At 43.8% G+C, this 23,391-nt stretch overlaps 2 protein-coding genes across 17 annotated transcripts in view; one reads left to right on the plus strand and one right to left on the minus strand.

Annotated features, from left to right (window-relative positions):
• LOC100650607 (protein FAM76A) overlaps positions 1 to 15,303 on the plus strand; it is a 48,408-nt gene extending 33,105 nt beyond the window's left edge. The window contains exons 7-10 of the transcript XR_001099032.3: positions 5,354 to 5,602; positions 8,980 to 9,242; positions 11,590 to 11,650; positions 11,811 to 15,303. The gene's annotated coding sequence lies outside the window, so the exon portion shown is untranslated. The remainder of the gene's footprint in view (positions 1 to 5,353; positions 5,603 to 8,979; positions 9,243 to 11,589; positions 11,651 to 11,810) is intronic.
• Positions 14,343 to 23,391, minus strand: part of LOC100650291 (four and a half LIM domains protein 2) — a 70,503-nt gene continuing 61,454 nt past the window's right edge. For 11 of the 16 annotated variants that reach the window (XM_012312616.3, XM_003398258.4, XM_012312618.3 and 8 more), the window contains 3 exons: positions 17,004 to 17,173; positions 16,619 to 16,805; positions 14,343 to 16,495 (listed from right to left, as the gene is read on the minus strand). In XM_012312616.3, the coding sequence (XP_012168006.1) occupies positions 16,338 to 16,495; positions 16,619 to 16,805; positions 17,004 to 17,173 (515 nt within the window). In that variant the 3' untranslated portion in view covers positions 14,343 to 16,337. Of the gene's footprint in view, positions 16,496 to 16,618; positions 16,806 to 17,003; positions 17,174 to 21,427; positions 22,242 to 22,261; positions 22,279 to 23,391 lie in introns of those variants that run through there. The other 5 variants (XM_048409244.1, XM_020865174.2, XM_020865176.2 and 2 more) reach the window with 5 other exon arrangements.

Consider the following 23,391-nt stretch of genomic DNA (forward strand, 5'->3'; position numbering starts at 1 on the left):
TGCACGGCATTACCGCCGCCACTGCTGCTTCGAACAGTAATTAACTCGAACGATTCAACAATCCACTGTGAAACCAGGAAAGTGTATAAACTTTGCTAGCTCTAGCAGCTCTAGATTCAATGAAAACTTTCCAACATCGATGTTAGAGATTTGCACGGTTAACGTTATACAGCACCAAGGAGCGATGCTTTTTCCTTTTCACGTTCCTCCGTGGATTATGTGTATCAGGATGAACGATGAAATCGACTAAAGAAAGTATTCCCAATTGATTCCGTTAGCTGGAAAATCTATTTCACCTACATTGCAAGATTAATCTCGTCTCCGCGCAAAGTGTAATTACGCGCTCGAAATTGCCACTGTTTTCGAACGCGATAAGAACGTTCAACGATTAGTGCGGATGACAGCTCCAAGATTTGCAATCAAGCCGCGTGTCCGTTTCAAGATAAGAAGATCCAACAATCATCGAATATTACGTTCAAACACTCTGTAAAATTATGACGTTATAAATTTCGACAAACAGATTTCTTCCAGTCTTTTTTCTCGAGTTATTCGACACTTTCTCTGCTTGTACGGTAACGCTTCCCGCCGACAACTGTTGGATCTGCAACGGGATCCTCGATTTAGAAATTTTAATCCGTTTCCATGGAGCGAAGGTCCAATAACCCACGAGAACCTTGAATACTCGATGGACAGCTCTATCCTTGAAACGCCAGCTGCTTAATTTAACAAGCGCGTATTCCGAGAAATGTCTTTCTATCGTGGCCTTCGCTACCGAAATACCCACGCGTAAACCAATGCACAACGGCACTTGACACCACTCTCTTCCTCTTTTTCGGTTTTCTAATGAAACTCTATAATCCCTTGTACAAATATCAGAGCTATCAAATGAGAGAAACAAGACTTGGTCTGGGAAAGTCATCGAAATGTCGACGCTCGAAAGGGAACGAGCCTGGAGGTCAGGGGAGAAAATTGTGTTAACGTTACTCGAGGCTGGCTGACTCGTTTTCGTTTGGGCCCAGAAATTCGAGCGGTACGTCCCTGACGGTCTCAACGTCTGGCTAGGCTAGGCACGGGAGTACTGTTAGCTTTGGGTCTGAGTCGCGAATCGAATTGAAAGGAGAAACGAAAGAAGAGGAGGAAGAAGAAGAAGAAGAAGAAGATGATGAAGAAGTAGAAGTAGAAGAAGAGAAGCACGAGATGGAAGAGGAGGAAAAAGTCGAAAGGGAGGAGGCGTTGGTGGTAGAGGGAGGGGATCGGGGAGTGGGTAGAGAGCTGCGTGGAATCCTAGGGTGAGCCATAATGTAACACCAAGTCGGAAACATCGAGGTTCGTCCTCGCTTGCCTCGAGCGAGGGACGCCGCCGCTCGCTCGCTCGTTCTTCGTCCTCGCTCGCCTCGAGACCGCTCAGAAGTGAAGTGGCACACAATGCGTAAGAGTATTTTCAGGGGTCGACGACCGCTCTGCTTCCTCGAGGCTGTCCCTAGCGATGGCTTTGACCGCGAATCGAACGGTATCGACGCCTCGCACTTGACAAGCCTTTCATCGTTCTGTGTCTGGCAGAGATAACTTTTACGATTAAATTCAATCGTGTATACCTATGTATCAGTTTATCGCAAATTGGTATTCGATAATAGCGAACTTATGGACAAATATCGAATATCAATGGGATCGGGACTATGAAATTGAATCGGGTCTGTCGTTATCAAAATCCTTTTGCTTTCCCTCACGGTCATCTGTCCCGTTATTTTTTCTTCTTCCTTTATTTGACTCGCTTCTTTTAAAAGTTGTAGCTTCTTGGTTGGTCCGAGATACGACTAAATTTTTAATCTTAAATAATATTGCATCAGTGGGATAGACCCAACGTTTCCGTGAAAAACTATAAGTCATAATTCGTTCCAAGCGCAACATTCGAGCATTTAATTGACCGGGCGAAGGTCTGCCTCTTGCGATCTTTCGTTTTCCCAACATGGATTCGAGAAACTCCGACGAGAAACATTCGCGCTCGTTGAAAAAAAGCACGGGGTTACGGTTCAACGATTTTTTTCGCCGCTTTGGCGACCGGTTTATCACATTTTTAACAACCGGTTCCTCTCGACCGACCGTTGGAATCGCGTTACCGATTGTATGCAAAGCGCACGCAACGCGGAAGTTTTTGCACCGCGAAAAATTTCCAAGGGTTACAAAAATCACCATCCTGTATGATACCGATTTTCATCGAGCGATCCTGCGCGAAACCCAGGAAACCACAGATCCTTGGTAAAAAAACGAAAAGAATCAGTGGTCTATTCTAGTCGGTAAGTCATTTTTTGCACGGAGTTCAATGCTCGAGGTTAAAGGCCTGAGCCTGAAACTTTCAACCTGTCGAATTCGTAGCCGTCGGTGACTAAGCTTCCCATCTATCTCATATCGACGATCGCGTTATTGTCGTGCTATTTCGTAACTAACTAAGCAACATACGTATACGAATACACAACGATCCTCCTCCGCGTTGCTCGTTCGATCGCGCACAGGAAGCGCGTGCTACGTGACGCAAGATCTAAATTGGCGTTAATGCCGCGCAAAAAAAAATACGCCTTTTAACATTTTTGTATATGATCGCTTGACCACGCTACTATAACGGCAACAACGCGATCCATAGAAATATTCGTCAACCTAAGAACGCACGTGTTCTAGGAAAAAGAGCCACGGCATCGATGATCAGCTCCTAGTTCGATTCAATTCCTATTGTGCAGCGATTTTGAATATCCGCTGCTGTAAGACGTTATCGCAAATGATCGAATCAAAGTACTGAGCAATGCGACGAACAAGCTGGCGAGACGTTGGCGATCGAATCGATCGTAGGTTGTCGAAGCGGTATCCGTTTCGGGGTGAGAATGGGGGCGCGCAAGGTGATCGCGCGATTCCGCTTTGAAAAGGGAATTCTCCCGTGACACATTCGTTTTTATCGCTATCTGGCTCGAGCACGAATCTCAGCCGTGGTTTCTGGGCATATACGGAAAGTCGGCGAGTCGTATGCTGCTCCGTATACGAGGCATTGACCCGACGTCACCGCGTTTCGTTCTTGTACCTGGCCAAGCTCCTATGGAATGACTCGCTTACTGTTCCCGCCGCCATTCTCGCAGGTGTTTGTCCCCGTACGTAAACAAATCCGCTTCTAACGGGGCCCCGAAACGATTACGTTCTCCATAGGAGAATACAGGACAACGTATCACCTTACGTAATCGTTGATTTCGGCCGGGCCCGCTTGCGGTACGGTCGAATTCTTGCCACTGAAACGAAACTTCCTCTTCGGTGAGAAAGTCTCGGCGTACGGTCTTGTCCGGATCGTTTCTGCAGAGTCTAGAATGCTCGATTAATTAGAACGGATGATTAGCAGGACTTGGCGTAAAAATTGTTGCTAACTTATTATTCCAGAGGAAGATAACAAATTGTCATATTAACGAAGCACTAACCGACCACGTTACAAGCTATTACGTCTTTCAGCGAATCATCGCTCGACGAAACCCAAAGCATATTACCTTGTTCGCTCGAGAAGATTAATTTCACCGGAAACTACGAATAGAGGTGGTTTAATCTTTTAGGTTGCGCAACGTTCTCGCATTCTACTACCATCTTAGGTCCACCGAAAGTTCCACGAATTCCAAGCTTTCTCGCAATGGCTGATTAAACAGAGACTTAACCGTTCGAAGGAACATTTACGAATTAAACAGAAAGACGAATGAATAGCGGTGCAGGTGTATCGCAAAAGATTAGAAAGATGACGGGCCCGATGCGCCGGTGCATTCTCGACGTCGTTGGCCGCACGGACTTAGTTGGGAACGAGGAAGACCTAGTTCGAAGGTAGAACGGCGCAACGGCACTAGGTCACGCATCGCAGTTCCTGAACGGCGCGAGCGTTTGTCTATGTGTACACGGGCTTATGTGTACATGTGCATGTGCATCGAGCACCCGGTACGCGGCACGCATACGCGACGAGAGAGTCCGACGATAGTCGCCGTGCTAGAAGAGACGAGAGGACCTTCTAGCTACGACAATCACCACAGCGAAATTTCGAACGTTCCAGACTCTATTTTCGTTTATCGACAGTTTTTCAACGATCGCGCGTTAAAGGATGAGGTAAGTTCAGAAAAATGGTCGTAGGTGTGAGGTCGTTCGCTTGAAATTATTTTTAGATATGAAACTTCAAGATTAACATTCGAAGGTCAACGTCTATATTTTTAAATGTATGCAAAGACCAATAACCTTCTTCGAACAAGATACAACTTTCATCGATGATAGACTTTTCGAGTATCTTAGACATTTATCCCAGCGAGAGCAATCTTTATTGGTTTGACTGCATAGAGCTCTTCCGGTCATTGAACGCGATAACGATCAAGGTTTTTGAAACAAACACGTCCATTCATGTCGAATGTTTTCGTAGGGCTTTCACCCTCTATCTCCGTGCTGAGGTGCGGCCGCCTTCGAACGAACGACGAGTAAGAGGCACGATCACCGCGAGGACTAACGGTAACGCCGAGTCGTTTTGTCCCGATTGCGTTTAGGGAACTTTTCCATTCGACGGTAACGAAAGTACCGTGGCGTGGCCTGGCGAGTGTATAGGGACCCGCATACGAGAGAGTGAATTTCGTCATTCCAGCCATCGACGAGGAAATCTACATCCGAAAGATGTACTGTTAAGCGACCGCTCGAAGCGAAGGTGAAACGACCGAGCGGACCGTTGGGTTCAATGGAACCGATAAAACCGAGCATCGATTCGATTGCTGTTATCGACGCCAGCGAGGCTCGTTTCGACCGATGAAAAACGACCTCGCTTCTCCGACACCGGAATTCGTATCGAACCAGCTCCAATTAGCGTTCGAGGTGGATGAACGAAGAGCTTGCAGAGGTTCGTCGAGTCGTCGAATGTGATCGACGCTCGATTCGAATAGATGGCGGGTGTTCAAGGATAGCGTAGTAGTATAATTTTCGGAGTGACAACGTCACTCTATTGTTTAGCGAACACTGGAGGCGACGGATTTCCAAGGGACGTAGGTAGTCGGATTTTTCTCGTCTGCCTGGAGAAGATGGACGCGGTGTTATTACGGTGACAATGCGAACGGGATGAACGTCCTGATCTCGTCACTGTCCTCGGACAATGACCTCTCGTAAAATCGTCGACAAAATTTCGCGAACGTCCCTCGCTATTCACCGATCAGACTTTGGTCGTTTCCAGTACCTGTTCGACACGAGAGAAAGGAACAAAAACTCGAGCTCCGTTATCCGATCCATCAGTTCCCCTAAAAGAAAGAAACAAAAATTTGCCTGCGATATTTAGTCGTAGGGGAGAATTAATCTCGTGGCTGTTAATTTCCAGACGCTGTGCAAAGCGGCAGGAGCGAACCGGCTGGAGCAGAGTCGGTCCGAACGGAGCGCGATTAAAAGTGAAGCCTCTTGACCACGTGGCCGGAGGTCAAAGTGGCGTAGGCAGACGTTACTCTCTTCGTCTGGTTGGCGGGTTGGTGGCCGCCGCGCGGTGGAAGCGAGCCGCGAGGCTGGCAGTGGCGGCGGCGGTGGCGGCGGCGACGACGGCGGCGGTGGTAGCAAGGCCTCGTCGAGCGGTATGGTAAGTGTGTTAACAACGTAAGCGGGGTGAACGCCCTCGATAGACCTAGACCCAAAAAGCGCTCGTTCCATGGGCAACTGCCACTGGCACTGGGTTAAGGCGAAGTCATGTGACGTGGTGCAGGCACATAAGTCGTGCACATCGCACGCACACTGGCGCAACGCCATTACTTTCACGCGTATGCGTTCGTTTCTGCTCGCATGGACGCGCACGCTGGGGTTCGTCGGCCTGACCATCTCGCGGAATGCCACGGAATTGTTTCGACACGTTCTTTTCTACGCAACATTCTACGACTCACCGTTACTAGGACGCTCGCTATTTATCATTTCTTTTTTTCATTTTCTTTGCTGCTCTACGACGATGGCGGATTTTGGTCAGGAAATCATTTGTCATCGCGTCCCTGACTTTTGATTTTTCGGCGTCACACGTGATTCTCGTTCTTACGGCGGACGAGTTTTATAACGGGCAAAGACGTGTTTGAGTGATCGAACGATAGATCGTCCGAGTAGGCAGATTCTAAGCGTTTCGGAGCATTCTTGTTGTGTAATTAGCGAAAGTTCGAGATCCGAGTTCGATCGCGCGTCATCCTCGAACCTTTATGATTCATTGCTTACCGTTTGTGGCGTGTCGAAGCATTTTCCTTTCGATCGTTGATCGCCGAGTTCGACGTCACGCGATACCAATACACTTTCGAATATTCTACGAAATTTCAAAGGCGCAGTTCCCTATTGCTAACGAGAAGAGTCATACTTTCAGTCGCGTCTTACAAATTTGGAGCGAGTCAGCACGGATCGGTGGTCTAAAGATTAAACAAGAATTTCCCTCGTTTTCTACGATTCCTGTTCTACATTTCGACTAAACGGCCGACCGCTCGTCGACGTCATTATCCGCTCCGGGCGGCCGTTGAAAGAAAACAACGATATTTCTTTCTCGACGGCCGTTCACCCCGACACCCGAACTCCTTCAGTCAATAAACAAATTACAATCGACACGTGAACCATCGGGATACCGGTACATCGACCGTGTGCGAGGATCTACTCGTGCGACAATCAACGACCATTTTCAGGTCCAATAATCTTGGGCTCCTTACCAAACTGTCTTGAAAATAGAAATTAATCCCACACCGGGATACGAATATTTCTGCCCTGTTCCGCTCTATATTCCCATCACGGATACACGTTACACGCTACTGCGATTGGTATACATCGTTCTCCAAAATCCTTCCACGAACAAGCGTTCTCAGTTAAAGCATTTAACTCCATTATTCTTCGTAGTCGATTCCGTGATCGATCGAAACTAGTTGAACGAGCCGCAATTGCTCGTTCGTGGGTTCAATCGGAAGGAACAAAGGAAAACTCGGAAGTAGAAAATCCAAATAGCGTTTCGCGTGAACTCGATGTTTGGGAGATGAGGATCGGGGCCGCCCGCTACACGATGATTATCCAGCCTCGCATAACTGGCGAGGAAAGGTATGGATGTATAGTACGTCCCAGCGGTCGGTGGATGGAAGTCCATCCTTGATGGAGGTTACTCCGGGCCATCGTCCCACATCTTCTTGGATATGAACTTGTGTCTTCGTTCGACTTGCCTCCGATCGTCTCCCTTCGCTTCTCCTTCGTCCTTCTTCCTGCCACCTCCACCGCGTCCCCGCCACCATCGTCACACACCATCGTCACCATCCTCGTCCTCCCTCGTCTTGTCTCCGTTCGCTTCTGGCTGTGTCGTGTTGCGTGTTGCTCGTCCTCGCCACCTCCACTCGGACCTGATCCCCTCCAGCAGCTTCGGCTTTTCTCCTTCTTCGGTATTCTCATCCCCTTCCTCCGAGAGGTCGATTCCAGTGGCGTGAGTTACTCGCGATTCGGATTCCGAATGCCGATCGGCAGAGAACTCGGGCTGCCCTTCGTTAAGGTAGCTCGGTTAACGATGATCACGTGGTCTCATCGATCCCTTGATCTCCCCTGTTCCTATCGGTGAAGTAAAAATCGAAGAGCTCCGATTACGATAGAAGAACGTAGTCGCTTGCGATCGATAAGTTACAAGAAAAAGATCTGTAGATAAGTTTGATACGAAGAAAGTAAGCTTGAGAAGAACACTTTCGGTTAAATGTGCTTACAGATATTCCCAGAACTGTCTTCAATGCTGTACCGATTAAATATCGCCGTAACTCGGATCTTTATTCCACGATGAGACATCGTACGGTGAATCGGCCAAAATTATGCTAACTTTGACTCCTGAGAAAGAATGAGTTGTCACTAGACTGGGAGTAGGGATAGAGATCTAGTACAGGAGGATAACGAACTGCCGATAGATTTGGGAGTTACGTTGTTTTGAAAGTGAAAAAGGCAATGACACCCTTAGAAATATTTTTAATTCGATGCTACGTTTGATGGCACCGAATGAGTTTGTCGCTGTTACGCGTGTTAACATCAGTAACGTCGTTCCTGCTGTTGGCAACGAACATCATCCCGACTTGTGCAGGAATACCGCGGAAGGTCGACGGACAAGGTAGCGCGACCTGGATTACGCTCGAGTTATCGGTTCCCTTCGCACTTTGTTGCTCACAGGGTTAAAGCAATCGCTTCTCGCGATTCTGAAAAAGAAAAAGACTCGGCGAAAGAGGCAGCACACTTACATCTCTTCTTCGATCAACTCGATCGACGCTACTGGTGATCGATGAGCACATCCTGATCGGTGATCTCAGTCCTCAATCTCGTTTTCTATCGACGCTGACGGATCCTTTGAAATTCTTTCTACCTGTGAGTCATCAGACAAATTTCGCGTGATTCTAAATACACGATCGTGGAGAAAATGATAATGCAATGGCGGAACATCAATAACGAAGGATTCAGCGAGCAGAGGCCAGGTAAATGGCCCGAACGTTGAACCGACGAATGACCTCCGACAACAACGGCCTCCGTTTTCGGTGTCGAAATCACCGCCACGCCAGAATAATGCCTTTACGGCTTCGTGCTTTCGACTTTTACGACTGATCGTTAAACGAAACTCCTCCTCCATACTTGAGCTTCCGAGCTTGTTCATCGGTTACAGAGAAAACACCGATCTCTGTCTCCGGAATTTTTTCGATGTCTAATTGTCTCGTGAGATTTCGTTGGAAAGGATGTTTCTCCTTAAGGAGTCACGGACAAATACGCGAGCCATCCGCTTAGTCACTAAGAATGACTGTAACAAAAGCTTGAGAATTTTATGCTCAAGATGGAATTTCCAGCATAATTAAGTTTAACAATGTAGTAATGAAATAAAGTTCAAACAAAATGTAAATGTAAAGCAAGAGCTATGATATCTTCTCTCTTTCAAAAATGTTCTATGCATTCATCCTGTTCTGTTAAAGTTAATAGATCCATTATCTGTAATTCTAGGAAACTCGGAGCTATAGACAATTCTGAAAACGGATCCGAAGGAGAAAGGGGGTGACTAGCTGCGTCGACCCAATAAGACCGAGGGGATTTTCAGGGACACCGGTTACAGAAACATCACGACAGCTCATGGAAGTCAGAAGAGGAAAGGGGAAAGATGATGGAAAGAGTAGGGAGGAAGGAACACGGTCGAGAGAGGGTTTCTATGTGTTCGGGACGCGGTCGAAGACACGAGACACACGGCGACCGCTCGTTACATAAGTAAGGTAAAGGATCTCCTCTTCTGCTCTCCTTGAGCCGATCCACATCCGCGATTATGCCACTTTCCATCGACCTCGCTTCACCTCAGCTCGCCATACACCGACGGCACGTGTGTACAGTGTACGTGCAACGGAAGCTCGTGATTTTCTTTATGGACTGAATTCGGAACTTCGTGAAATCGATCGACAGGGATCTCGGATTTCAGGGAAAGGATATGCTTGTTTTAAAAAATCGAAAGGCATCGAACGATAAGTTTTTACAATTAGTTAAACAAATTACTCGAAGATACTTTAGATCGATCTTTTAAACGAATGCTTTGGAAAATAAAACTGATTGAGTTTGAAGTTGGAAATTCGAAAATAGAAGATTAGATATAATACTGTATTTTATCTCCGAAATAAAAGGAACCGTGTCACTTTTTCTCGGGCACACCCAGAGAAAAGGAAGCTGAAAATTATGCCGACCTATTCTGTGGCCCTTGCTACACATTGTCCGGGAAAATGCTGCGGTGCGAAAAGGATTTATTAAATTTCCCGTTTTTTCTCTTCTCTCGGGTCAGAGACGTTTTTAATTAGATACCGAAATTTGTACTTTGGTCCATCTACTTCCTTCTCTTTAAAGCAAAGATGCTTCTGCCCTGCCTTTTTCTCGCCGTTCCCATTACTCTTTCACAATTCTTTGCAAACGGGATTCTATTTGCTGTTGATTCACCGTTAACGAAAATTAACCGCCCGAAAACATTCTTTGTTGGTATCTGTGCGGAGGGGGATCAAAGTAAACGAAACTTCGTCGAGAATAAAGTGCATCGAACGAATCGGCGGTAATCGAACTGGCGTCATTTTAGCACGCGGTTCCGTATTATGTAAAGCGATTCGCATCGGCGGAAGACGCGTCTTGCTTCGTGGACCAATTTGTTACGTCCACGGTTTTTACGAAACACTCATTCGCCGCGCTGGTCCGTTTTATTCTTTCCCCTTCCATTCTTTTTGCTCGCCATCGCGATGTAAAGTTAATTGGCGTAGCGCCGCGCGGTTACTCGATTTACATGAGTTTTAATTAAGCGACTGCGTTTGCTCGTCTCACAGCGAACGAAACCTACCGGGCCACGTGGAATTTTTGAAGTAATTGTTATGTGTTTTGCACACCTTGCCCTGCCGAGGTATGAAAGAGGGGTTGGCCAGATACAAATCTTCAAGATCGTAAATTCGCTTTTTTAATGTTACACCGCGAGGGCTATCATTCTCATAATGGCCTCTTTAATTCACCAGCGTATTTTCGACAATTACTACGCTCTCTCGTTTGCTCTCCTCATCTTTTGCCTGACGTAAAAATCGTTTCCCGTGATCGTCGAGGTTCCTTCGAATAAATGGACACTAGATCTTTTTATAGTCGGATTATGGTTCCCCGTATGAGATCGGTGACATTGATAGGTCGACGAACTTTTCGAATGACCTTGCCTTGGCAAGTATAGCGGTACGGTGAAAAGATTCATAGGCAAGTAAGTTTTCTCCTACTGGACGAATGCAACAGAAATATTGTGTTTGGTATTATCGTTTCTACACTTTAGACGATAAATAGATTCAGCTACATACTTTTTTACGTTCCGTTTTTGTTAATTTTGTTCGTTTGTCTAGTACTTTGCTGTGACATATATTAATTGTTTCGATCTTTTACATTTAGCGGGGTTTGTATGCACGCGACGAAACGGTATGGCCATCTGGCGGTGAGAAAGCTGAACTAAAATGTCACTTATAATATGCTACTACGCGAGTGCATTTCGTCTGTAATGACATATAAGTTCGTGTCATATGCTTAGTCATTAAAAAATTAGAGATTCTGTTATGCTACAGATACAGACAAGGTACAAAATACATGTGACATGCAACACTTTTGCCTCAAGTTTTGGGGATTTCCTGATTTTCTTACCATTTTCGTGTCACGTGCGATGTTATCCACTCGATATACATATATACATAGTAGCGATTTGAATAATACAATACATAATTTACTAGAAAGAATTGAATACGTAGAAAGTTTTCGAACTAGTGCGCAAAATTTGTAAATGATCTCAACCAATCAGGAGTCAGCCAGGCGAAGATTTGGCGCTAAATGACATTATACAGCGAAAAAGTGAGAAAAAATGAAGATCTATACGATTATTAGGTTCGTTTAACTAATACGTTCTTGTTTAGTACTTTGTTAGATATTGTCGTAGTGAAATTACCCGAGTATAGCTAATGTGCTCGCCGATTATTATTTAAACGGACGCGTTACCAGTCTTCTATTTTATGTTATTATAGTAAAAGTATGTTTTTAAGAACGAAATGTAATATTTTGCGTATTTTGTTACAGATTCTGCATAGCATTTCTCCTTTCGCTGGGAAGGATGTAGCGGTGTCTCAGCTTTAAGCATGTAAGAATTTTTACACTGTATTTCCGTAAGAATGTAACATTTTATTTTGTACTCCGTTTCATTCTATTCCTTGTATATTACGATATTATTACTTCAAACTTTCAAATTAATTAGCATTATCATTGAGAATAAATTATAATACTTTATGCTTTGTTACAAGTTTCTTTTGGCCTTCGCTTCTTCCGTCGAATTCGGCGATTCTGTCTGATGACGCCTTGGTCGTGGCTTCCCTCGGGCCACAACGATATCGATGTCAACGTTCTTCGCATTTAATTATGAGTCGCATGCATCTTTCTTTTTCTGGTAACTCAATCACGTCGTAAGATGAAAGGTCCGAATCGACACGGATGACCGATCGTATTACGTAGAATTCTTAACTAGCATGGTGACCGCAGATATTTATTATATCCATGAGTAGTAACTTTTTTAATTTGTATTTTATTTTTTTACTTGAGGGCAGGTATTTTGCGTATCACGTTTTTAAATATTGATGATCAATGTATCAACATGTATGTCAGTGTAATATTTACATACTACAATATAAACAATCTGTATGAATAGCATAATGTAAATAATTAATGTATGTATAAACGATTGAAAATGACAGAATATATTTATTATAATTATTTATACAATCAAATTATATTCAATATGATTATTTACAAAGATTAAATGTCCATAAAGCATATACTATATGAATATTGAAATAAATAACGAAATGGCTATGTTCAAATATTTTGTAGTGGAGAAGTCTGATACACTCAAACTTCGTTAACACGAAGATTTTATTTATGATCGAAATTATTATAATGCCAATGATGATTACGTTCAATTTTATCTTCTATTTTACGATAGCGTGGAACAACATTATTATTTAAGTTGTATTTTCAACATAATTTTAGTGCAACTTGGAATGTGAAATATGAAGGAATTAAGTCTAATTTTGTTCACTCGTTAAAGTGTATCAAATTTCACGTGTAATCGGACACTTCGCGACCAGATGATTTCAGAATCAAAACAAGTTTTGAGTCATTCTTTGTGCTTCAAAGATGTGCTTTGACGACGAAATAACTTCAGGATGTTTCTGTTAGACAGTATTTCAGTTAGAATTATTGATATAAATATTATTTGAAAATTAATAAATTAGAGTAAAGTACAGAGCCAGGAAAATTTGAATCAAATAGAACTATTATCCCTTTACATGAAAATTGTAATAGATATGTCAATTCAGGTTTAACTCCTTCCATGTTCATTGCCAGCGCTTCGCTCACCGACTCAGGTACTGCCGGATAGAAGAAAGACAATGGGTACGATGACTAGTTCATAAGATTAATAATTTCTCAGTAACTGATGTTGCGTGTATATCCTGTATGATGTATTTTATACTCTGCGTGTGTGTTTGCTTGTGTGTGATTAGACGGTGGAATTGCGTTGTTTCTCAGTCCTTATTACATTCGCTACAATCTAAAATAATTAAGGAGTTCACAGCTAGTGACGTAATTAGAATTCACAGCTAGATCCACGATTAAATACCTACAAAGAATTATAAGCAACAAAAAATATGATTATTACTGTTAAATTACAATGATATCCTCCGTATCATTTATACCAGTAGTGCTAACTTTTTAAAGATGTTCGTACGTATTATTGTAATTAAAATAGAAATGTATAATATATAATAGTTTTCATCATGTTCAATGCACGCTGATAACGCCTTCGTCAGACAATTTCAGGAAGATGCTACATACATTAAAGTGTGAAAATTGTGAGAACCGTAGAACCAGTGTGTTGGTGTGTCTATTTTGTCATTTTTTAAATATACAGTTAAGTGAGATAAATAGAATACTTTCCGATATGGTCGTTAATTGTAGATAGGGCCAGACACGTTGATATGATCCCTGATCGGGTTAGAGTTAGGCGCATTTTCATTTGTTTCGGGAAATTTGATTTGGGAAATCGACGGTGAATCACGATGACGGAGCATGCCATTTATCTCTGACTTTGCCTGTCGATTTTTCAAATTTCGTAGATTTTCAAACAAACGTTTATGTATTGTTGGAGCATACACATGCGAACGGACAGCTATCACTGTGCGACGTCTATGTGCATTTGAATTAGCTTCCTCGATTTATATGTTTATTTTACATCATACCTGTGACAGCATGTCCCTGCTCCTGAGTCATTTTATCCATTTTCACCAGTAGCTTCCTCCTATATAGCTACGTTAGAATGTTATTAGTGTTGCAAATATATAAATCTGAATGTATATAATTGTTGATAATTATTACAGTTGCGCAAATAATTGCTATATAAAATTCTTAAATCTCCAATAGATAGAACTTATAAACATTTACATTTGTAATAGGTATGGTTTATGAGCCTCTAGATTTGTAATAGGTAGAACTTATATAAAGTTTTAAATGTCTTACAGGAATCTTTATGGAATCAGTAAAGCGAGATCCAAGTGGTATTTAAAAATACGTAAAAAGCAATCCAAGGTTTTAAAAGGCATATTCATCCCACGCACTTTTTCCCTTGCCCTTGTTATACTCGTGTAAATTTACAGTTATGTAGCCTGCATCTGAATTCAATTTATAGTTAGTAGTTAGAAGCAATAAGAGGATTTTGAACTTTCACTATTATTTCCATCTTGGAATTTCTATGTAATTAAGTGAATGGTAAATGAAAGAGCTTTTGTAAATAATTACATTTATTTATTTATCAATTTCACAGTATAACAGTGTATACGATACGCTGAATATAGAATAATCTCTGCTCTTTATCGTTTACTAATTAAGGCGATTAGTATGTGAGTGATCGGTAAGAACATATATTATATAGCACGTGTACTTTTTATTGGTCGTCACGATATTTTTTTTCGCTTCTTCTTCTTTCGCTTTCCTTTTATTTCGTTATAGAGGTACGCTACCGTTTGTTAGCCTATTCTCTTGTCCTTTCTCTTCTCGACGGTAACACATCTCTACCAAGTACCGTATCAACAACTAATTATTTTTCGTAAGACGTTAGTTTTTTTTTTTTTTATTTTTATGTACTCGTGCGGATAAGGCCACAATTAGTGATTTTCCGCGTGTGCGTGTCGCACACTCGTCCGGCATGCGTGTGTGGATGCGTGTGATTCTTTTTCTTTCTCTTCCTTTTATTTATTTATTTTTTTTTCGATTTTTTATCATTTTCTCCACTTTGATGTGGTCAATGCAAAAAATGCTCGCGAACGTATATCGCGGATACGCGAGATAACAAGATCATTTCGATCCTTATACTGACTTTCTTGTTCGAGAAAAAGTACAACGATCGAACATGAAGGTCGATTGCATTTAAAATTCGCGTTTTCACGCATTCGCGAATATGTGCACTTGTGGGCTCGTGTGAGAGTTAAAATCGTTAAAATCGAGGCTAACATAGGAAAGCTAAAAATTTAGTTACAACCGTCGGAGTAATACAAAAGTAAAATTTGTACATTAAAAATCTCATACATCGAAAAACCCTTGAATTTGAAAAATTTTGAATTTTTCTAACAACTGTGCACCCGAGCCCGGTCGTTTTAATTAGTCGTTCGTTATACTCGAATTTTGCACGAGTCTTACTGTACAATATCGCGGAGCGACAGATAGAGATAGAGAGAGAGAGAGAGAGAGAAAAAAGGGTGCAGTTCTCGCGCGTGTTGGGATTCGCGTTAGTGTATACGTGTGTGATTGTTCGCGATTGTGTTCGTGTGTGTACGTGTGAGTTTAAGTTAAATAAAAATAATATTATCATAGGTATATCAAATTTAATTCCGTAAGAATATATAGGATCCATCTGTTCTTCCTTTCTTGTCCCTGTCGTTTCACTTTTACTCCTCGCGTTAATCTTTGTCGTGCGTTTCTCTATCATTGTATAAAGCGAAAAGAAAGAAACAGTAACGTTAATAACAGCACGACAGTACGTAACTTCGTTCCACTTCTAAACACACAGCTCGATAACTCGACGACAGTAACTATACTGATTAAGGCGGTTTGATTCTCGTACTTTTCAAGGCATATTCCTTCGGTTTCTCCAACGCGCTACTCTGCGATAATTTTTACGTTTGTTCGATTTTACTTTCCTTTGTTTCTTCGGCTGTTACGGCGCGACGGAGAACTCGGAATCGCGAGTGACTAAACTGACCTCTAAAGACTACGAAGCTAGGAAGTACCCTCGTTTCTGCTCGCGTTCTCTGCTTCAAGATAATATGCACAAGAACTCGGCATTATTACCGAGCCGATCGAGAAGAACAGAGAGCTTTCCGACCAATACGAAAAAAATCGTCGCGGGATGGTGTCCGGTTTTTTAATAAAAAGTACCGCCCTTCTCAACTATGAGCACGTATACATACGTATAATGATATATATATTATTATACGTATGGGAGAAAACACGGTAATTTTTATCGCGTTCGAGAGGTGGTGACTAAATTATTCAATTATCCTTCTGCAATTATGTTACAGTTGGTCGACTTCCTTCTTCTTCCTTTCTTTTTCTCGAAGCGGACTCTTCCAGTTGTTTCCAAGGGAAGGTTTCTTAGCGAGGATATTATTCCCGTATGTAGACTGGACACCGTAGACCCTTGATAATTCTCGTTTTCTTACTCCTTTTCCCTCTCCCCTACTTCTCGTTCGTTCTTCTTCGCTCGATGTTTCACTACCCCTCTACATAAACTTCATCTTGGCGCAATCAGGGCAGATAATGTCTTCGCCGTCGGTGATGAATCCACGACCGACCAGCGAGGTCTTGCAACCCGCGCAGATGAAACAATCGTTATGCCAATGCCTGTCCTCGAAAGAGATGAAACGAGTTCCGCCAATGCCTGGAATACACGGGTAACGAATCAGAAATTTATCCTCTTCAGCAAGAAAATCCTCCAAGAGTTAAATGAACATCGCAACGGATAAAGCTTATCGCATTGGCAAGAAGAAACAGAGATAAATACCAGTAATCGGTTTGGAGCAGGCGGTGCATCTCTTGGCGAACAGTTCTCCAAAGCAATCGGCGCAGTAGGGCTTGTCGTCGCGGGACGTAAATCGCTGGCCAGCCAGTGAATTGTTGCAGTTGCTGCAGGTGAAGCAGTCTCTGTGCCACGGTTCATTCTTGTACGTTACGCCGCCACTGGTGATAATCTGGAACGATAAGATCCCTTTTATGTATCCATTCTCTATACGAGAACACATTCTCCTCCGGCAAACGAACTTTCTTCGCCAAACGGTTAAACAGCACGAGAATTCTTCGAAGAGATAATCGTTTGCCGAACTAAAGATATTCGTTAAAACACGCGAACAATTTTCTTGCTTATAATGCACGAGAATTCATCGATTTACCTTGTTGCACTTAACGCATCGGGTGGCGAACTTGTCCTCGTAGCACGCAGCGCAATAGATCTCTTGCTCGCGCGGAATGAAGCTCTTCGTACCGATCGGGTTCTTGCAGACCACGCAGCAGAAACACTTCTCGTGCCATTGCCTGGTCTTGTACTCCATCTTCTTGGTACCTAGGATGCGAAAGACACCCTTCAGACATCGAAACTTTCCCCCAAACGAACAATACCCTCGCGTAATATCACGTTTTCGCGAAATAATTATAAAGCAACGTCGAAGAGGTGGAATATTGTAGCAATGTCTAGACGATCGGTCTGTAAGGGTGAAAGTTTGCAGCGTAGGGTGCATTTTGCGTTTGAACGATCGCGTGCGGCACCCGACGAGCTCGCATGTCCGTTTTGCTCGTGCAATTCTAGGGAGATGACTTTCCAACAGCTCACCGATAAGGAATCGTTCTTAAAGGGAAGGCAATCTGCTAGAGAAACGCGATTCGAACCGACGGTCGTTTCGAATTTCATCTTCCATTCCTAGAGGAATTTGATTTTGTTGGCGAGAAGTTATTTCGACCGACTTTCGTGTCGATTGGTCGTGTTTGTACAAGAAGTAGGTTAGAAAGTTCAACGAGACAGGTGTAAAAAGTCGCGCAAAACCGGAAGATCGCCGGCGTAGATAGGTGTCATCTCCCGCAATGCGGTTTTAAAGTTTCATGCACGGAACTTTCTAGTCACGGCTGTTAATAATCTACATAAGATGGCTCGCTGTACTCATTCAACTCGATCGTAGTCATTTCTATCGACTGATAGAAACTTACAACTGATAGCTACCTACTCTGCGATACCTTTACCTACAACTTTGCTAAGAACTTGACTCATGACCAAATTTATTCGAAGTGGTTGTTTTCTTCGGCACTCGCGGAGAAGGAGAAAATAAATTTCGCTTTGGTACACCGATCGTAACGTGTAATTCCACGATCGACGAAATTACCGGGTTGCGAGCCAGCTCATCACTGGTCCTCTATAATTGGCCAGATCATCAAGTCCCACGCTTACAATCTTTCGCTTTCAGTTTACGTGAGAAGTCGCGCGAGCTTCGAGTCGCTTCCTTTCTCTTAGTCACGATGGACACAAAACCGAAGTTTATGATCACGATCCGTCACAATCTTACGAGTGGTTACGCGTCCGCTTTTCAACCGCCTTCCTCCGCTATGATATCAGAGAATCAAGCGTTGTTTACTAATCGTGACAATCGCGACACTTCGACGAGTCTCCGTTGAGTTTTTACGAGCGCCGCGAAATCTTCCCTCGTAGGCGTTGCGACATTTCTCTCGCTCCTTAGCTCCTTCCTCTTTCTTTGCGCCGCACCAAGGGCAACCCGAGTTAACGACGACTCGCTATTCCGAAAGGTGATCTAATAGGACTTAGAAGAGGTCCGAGTGATCAGTTAAATAATACCATTTGTGGTCCTCAAAGTTTCATGAATCATCGGTTTCAACGTCTTTCGACACCTACCATGTTTCCTTCTTTCTTTGCCAGCTTTAATTCGTTTAAATCTTATCCATTTGCTCACATTTTAGGAAACTCTTTCGCGGTTCTTGCGCTTACGGAAAAGCGGCGGAGCGATGAAGGAAAGAATCGACGAAGCATACTCAGCTCCGCTCGACCATCTGTTGCCAGCAACGTCAATATAATCAACGCTTTATCATCCACCGCGTGGTCGTTGATAAATGAACAGCGCGCCGTTACCGGTCCCATAGTTTCCGATCAATCAGTCACTGCGAATTAGCCTGTCCCTTGTAGTGCCCGTTCGAATCAAGTTTATTTCCATTTATCGAGATCTTGGATCTACACATAGACGATCGCATGCCTAATTTGCGCGCAGAAGGTAGTACAGCGTCGAATCACGCTGTAATAGCAGAACAAGTTTTGGTAATAATCTTTCTTTTCTTTTTTTTGATATCGTAGAATACAATAGCGTTCGAGACGTAGGAGAGATAGCTAATCATGCGAGGCAGACGCTATTGTATTCGAACGGAGCTGGTGTCTGGGAACCGACGAAAATATAGGTTGAGAGACCGGCAAAAGGTCCTAATTACGAGTTGTGCAAAAAGTTCTGAGGGAGAAACGAGTAGCAGGAACTGTACGTGTATTTTTTGGCCGTTTGCCTCCCGATATAGATAGCCTAGATTCCAATGGTCCTCGAAAATGAAAAAAGCAACAGCTTTCCTCTGCGCTATTCCTCTGGTCCACCGTGAGTCAGGAGAAGGCTTGTGACGTCACTTGGTCCGAGTAATACCTCCGTATATGTATAAAGTCTGATGGTCCAAGGCCGGCGATGTGGTAATATCGCATTATACATGTCGCTTTAGCTCGCTCGTTACCACTGTGTTTCATCGGTCCGATCGACTGTGAAAAATTGCGCGTTCATTTACGTATTAGAATAATTCGGAGGAGCGGTGCCGTTAACCGACTGTTCCCGATGTTTTTACCAAACTTTCGTCGAGATCGTGTCCGGAATCGGCTCTTTTATCCGAAGGATCGAAATAGATTCGCGAAAACGTCGTGTGATTCGAGTATTTCTGGAAACAGCTAAGCGTCGATCCGCTAACCGCAGGTCGAAGATTACAGAGTCTTGAAATCGAAGATCGTTAACGCGATCGTTCCGGATTTTACGAGATCTCGAATCGACGAGGTTCTGGTAATCCGTTGAAAGCGGCGATTCTCGGCCACGTCAAGTCTAAATATAAATTCACCGACGAGGAGAACACCGGGCCTCGGACTTTCCAGATCTACGCGAGCGCTCCGGGACTAACAGCCACGAGAATTTGGTGGAGTGAACACGTGAAATTCGACGCGGCTCAGGCTTCACGACGCGTCCCTTCATAAAGCGTTATTAGTTATTGTGCAAGAGGAAAATATAGAACACGGTGGCCGCATCCGGCCCGTTTTTAAATCATTCGCCGTTGCACAACGGACTTGAAACGTTACATAAAACTTTACTCTTCGCCGTGTCGTGCCTACGACAAGCCTCGAACGATCAATCTTGCCGCGATTGTTTTTCCACGTCTCCTTTCTCGCGAGCAAACTCGAAATCGTTCTTTTCCTTACTCTATCGGGGATTTACGAGGCGCTAAATACGTAGTTGATAACGGCCGAGGCAGATTGCGCCGTGATAAGAAAGTAAGAAATTTACCTCGATAGATATTGATGCATCTAACAACAAGCGTGAATGACAGTCTGGCAATGAATTACATCAGTTGTATTAATAGGACTTCTTATCTGCATGCACAATTTTTTAATCGATTGGTTCATTCTGCTCGGATCTATCGATCGCGGTTGTCCGCCCGATCTACTTGTTGTCACCGTTTCCATCGATCCACGCAGCAACAACGAACCGAGGAAAAGTCGCGTTTCACGAGGCTCTTTTTTTTGCCAGAGTTTGCGAACATTCGAATAAACGACGGATGACATCATTATTTGATCGCACCGTAGCGAACTCCAAGCTGTTTTGCAATTGACCAACGACAAATTTTGCCGCATGCATTACGCGACGATGCTGAGCTTCGTTAGACGGATTTGCATTATGAATTATCCGCAAACAAACCAAACACCAGTATCGTCCTTCAAATAAAATAGCTTCTGTTGAACGTTCGAGTTAAAAGTAACTAAAAGAGAAAAACGAATTTTCCAGGAAATGTTGAAATGTTCATTAAGTGACACACGTGTCGCGACTGCAGCCGGAAGTATCGAACGCTTTATTAATCCCACGACACAGTCGATCACGATCGTATAGCTATATTAATCATAAAGCTTGAGTGTACGATTAGCATAGAAACCCGTCTGTTTGGTTCCCTACCGCGTCTCTGGGTGATTATCTCTTCTCTAAACACGCGCTTCGCAAACACGTTTCCATCATTCCCGCTAGATTTCGTTAGACGTTTCGTTATATACTATTTACGATTTCTTATTAAAAACTGTATGGTTGATCGAGTCACGGACAATTAACCTGATTCACTAAGCAAATGTAGCCACGGACGATCGAACTGTGTGGTCGTGCTCGTGTTTCCACATAAGGTCACGGTTCCCTTCGAATTCTCTCTTTTCCTCGGAGCTTATTTTTCTTTCTCTCTCTCATTCCGTTTTCCTTTCTCTGTTGCACGATTCGCCGACTGTCCGTTCGATCGGATAGTTTATCGCGGGCCGGTTGCGCGACATCGACCCACGATCGGCGTGCCGATGTCGACCTTAGGAAAACTTGAGAACGGAACCTTATTCGTCGCCCCCGCGTGCATCGCGTGGTTTTGCAACGTCCTCCAAGAACGATCCGGAATGTCGGACACGATACTTCCCAGAACGTTTTGTTTTCGTCCGAGTTTTTAAACAAAAGATCATTGAAAAATAAGAAAGAACGTCGTTTATCATTTTCGTCACCTGGATCTGCCTTTTTCGGATCTCCCAGCAGACAGTCTTTGCCGAGACAGCATCTGAACTTAGGGTCACCCTCCAATGAAAACATGCTGAATATCGCAATATCCTCGTCCTTTTCTTTTGCCCTTCTTATCCTGTCCTCGCCCACCTTCTTCGTTTGCAGGTGAAGCTTAGTGGATAGCCGTTCGCTCAACGTGTCTGTGGCCATCTTTTCCTTCGTTCTTTTTCTCACGAGTCTCTTAACTTCCACGATAAAACGTTCACTGAAATTTCGATATCGCGATGGGATATAAAACACCGACCCTTAGATTTCTCACCCTCGATCGCGCAATACTAAAAGAGTTTACGCTAAACAAGCTGTAAAACTGTCAGACGTAGAACGCATATCGTTGTCGTAAAGAATAAAAGAATCGTTGCCTCTACTATCGAGAAAGTTGTAAAAGTCAACGAGACGGTCGCAAGTGCCAAGTATTTTTATACCGGTGTCGTTCGAAGTAAAAGCATTCGAGATTTGTCCGAGACCAGACGTGTTGCGAGACGTGTTTACACCGTCGTTAACCAAAGTAAAAGCGTCCAGAGAATAAAATACGATGCGTCTACTATCAATTTTCCCGAGCAACGCGTGTCAAGGACCGATCGAGAAGTGAGAAGATCAAGAGCTAACCTACGGGAATCGAAAGAGAGCCGGATTGACGCGCGAACACGATTCAAACACGACGCAAATACAGCGTCTACGGAGAGTAGAAGCTAAGGAGAAGAAATCGGCCGATCGTGCGATTGGCCCGGAGTCTTGCGAGCCACTGAAGCAACCGAAGCGAGCCCCCTCGCTGGACTCACCGTGCACACCGCGAGCACGCGCAACGTGTCTTCTACTCCGCTGATAAGTTCGCCTTTCCGCTCCACCAGACCCACTCTCCGCCATCCTGGAGCGCGTCCGCGAATATTTATATATTTACGCAGCGCGTTCGCTCCAGCCCAGGCCCGGCCTCGTTCGTCGAACCGGCTCCTTTTCGTCTCTTTCGAGATTCATCCGACCATCTCCACTGTCGAGTACGTCTAGCATCGTCACAGATGCAGAAGCGAGGAGTTGTAATTGACGCGTGCATTAATCGATCGAACGACGGCACGTTTATTTCGATCGTTTAGACGTCGTGACATTGATGGTTGCTTCTATAAATGCAGTCTGCTTCTTTCGGCTTAAATGATATGCATTAACCTCGAAGTTAACAGGCGCGCCGATCGCTTTAGCTGCGGTAGTCATCGGTTTTACATCTCGTTTGTCACGACGTTCACAAAGGGGAAGGATTCCTTGCCGTAGACGAACGATTTTCTCTGCACGATTACGCCACCGAGTACCGTGGTGATTAGCGCACGGGCAATTAGTGGCACGGAACTCTTAAACTTCTTCTTTTTCCGACGACCAGATTATTATTCCTGCAGCGCAATAGCCAAAGAAACGAATGACAAAGTATTTTGCTCGAAGAATGAACTAATCGGCCGTGATTCATCGAAAGAATTGAGTCGATTAACACGTTCCCTGATAAGCGACGTCAAACGCCAACAGAATGCGCTCAATTCACGATCGTCGCGTTAGTTTAACCTTTAGTTAGTCGTACTCGTTCGATCAACTTATTGATTCTTCTGTCCTGTAATCTATCGTTTCTTTTAATGGTTGAATAAATAGCGGTATCTTTATCGTCGATATCTCGAGACTGCGTTGTAAAACGTCAATTACTCGTTAAAGATATTCCATGTAAAAAATTTGCAAAGAGCGAACTTTTCCGCGGAAAACCAGATCGCTCGAATACGGCGCATTTCTTTTTCACAAAGTTCATTCGCGATGCACCACGCTAGATATCGCGATCCGATAGCCGCGGTTCGAAAGGTCGAGCCGTATACGGACACGCGGTGGTACCGAGTCATTTTCGCAAACGATTCCTCGCCGATCCCGTAACTATCTGTGCCTC

This window comes from Bombus terrestris, chromosome 10 (assembly GCF_910591885.1).
Source record: "Bombus terrestris chromosome 10, iyBomTerr1.2, whole genome shotgun sequence".
Classification (NCBI taxonomy): domain Eukaryota; kingdom Metazoa; phylum Arthropoda; class Insecta; order Hymenoptera; family Apidae; genus Bombus; species Bombus terrestris.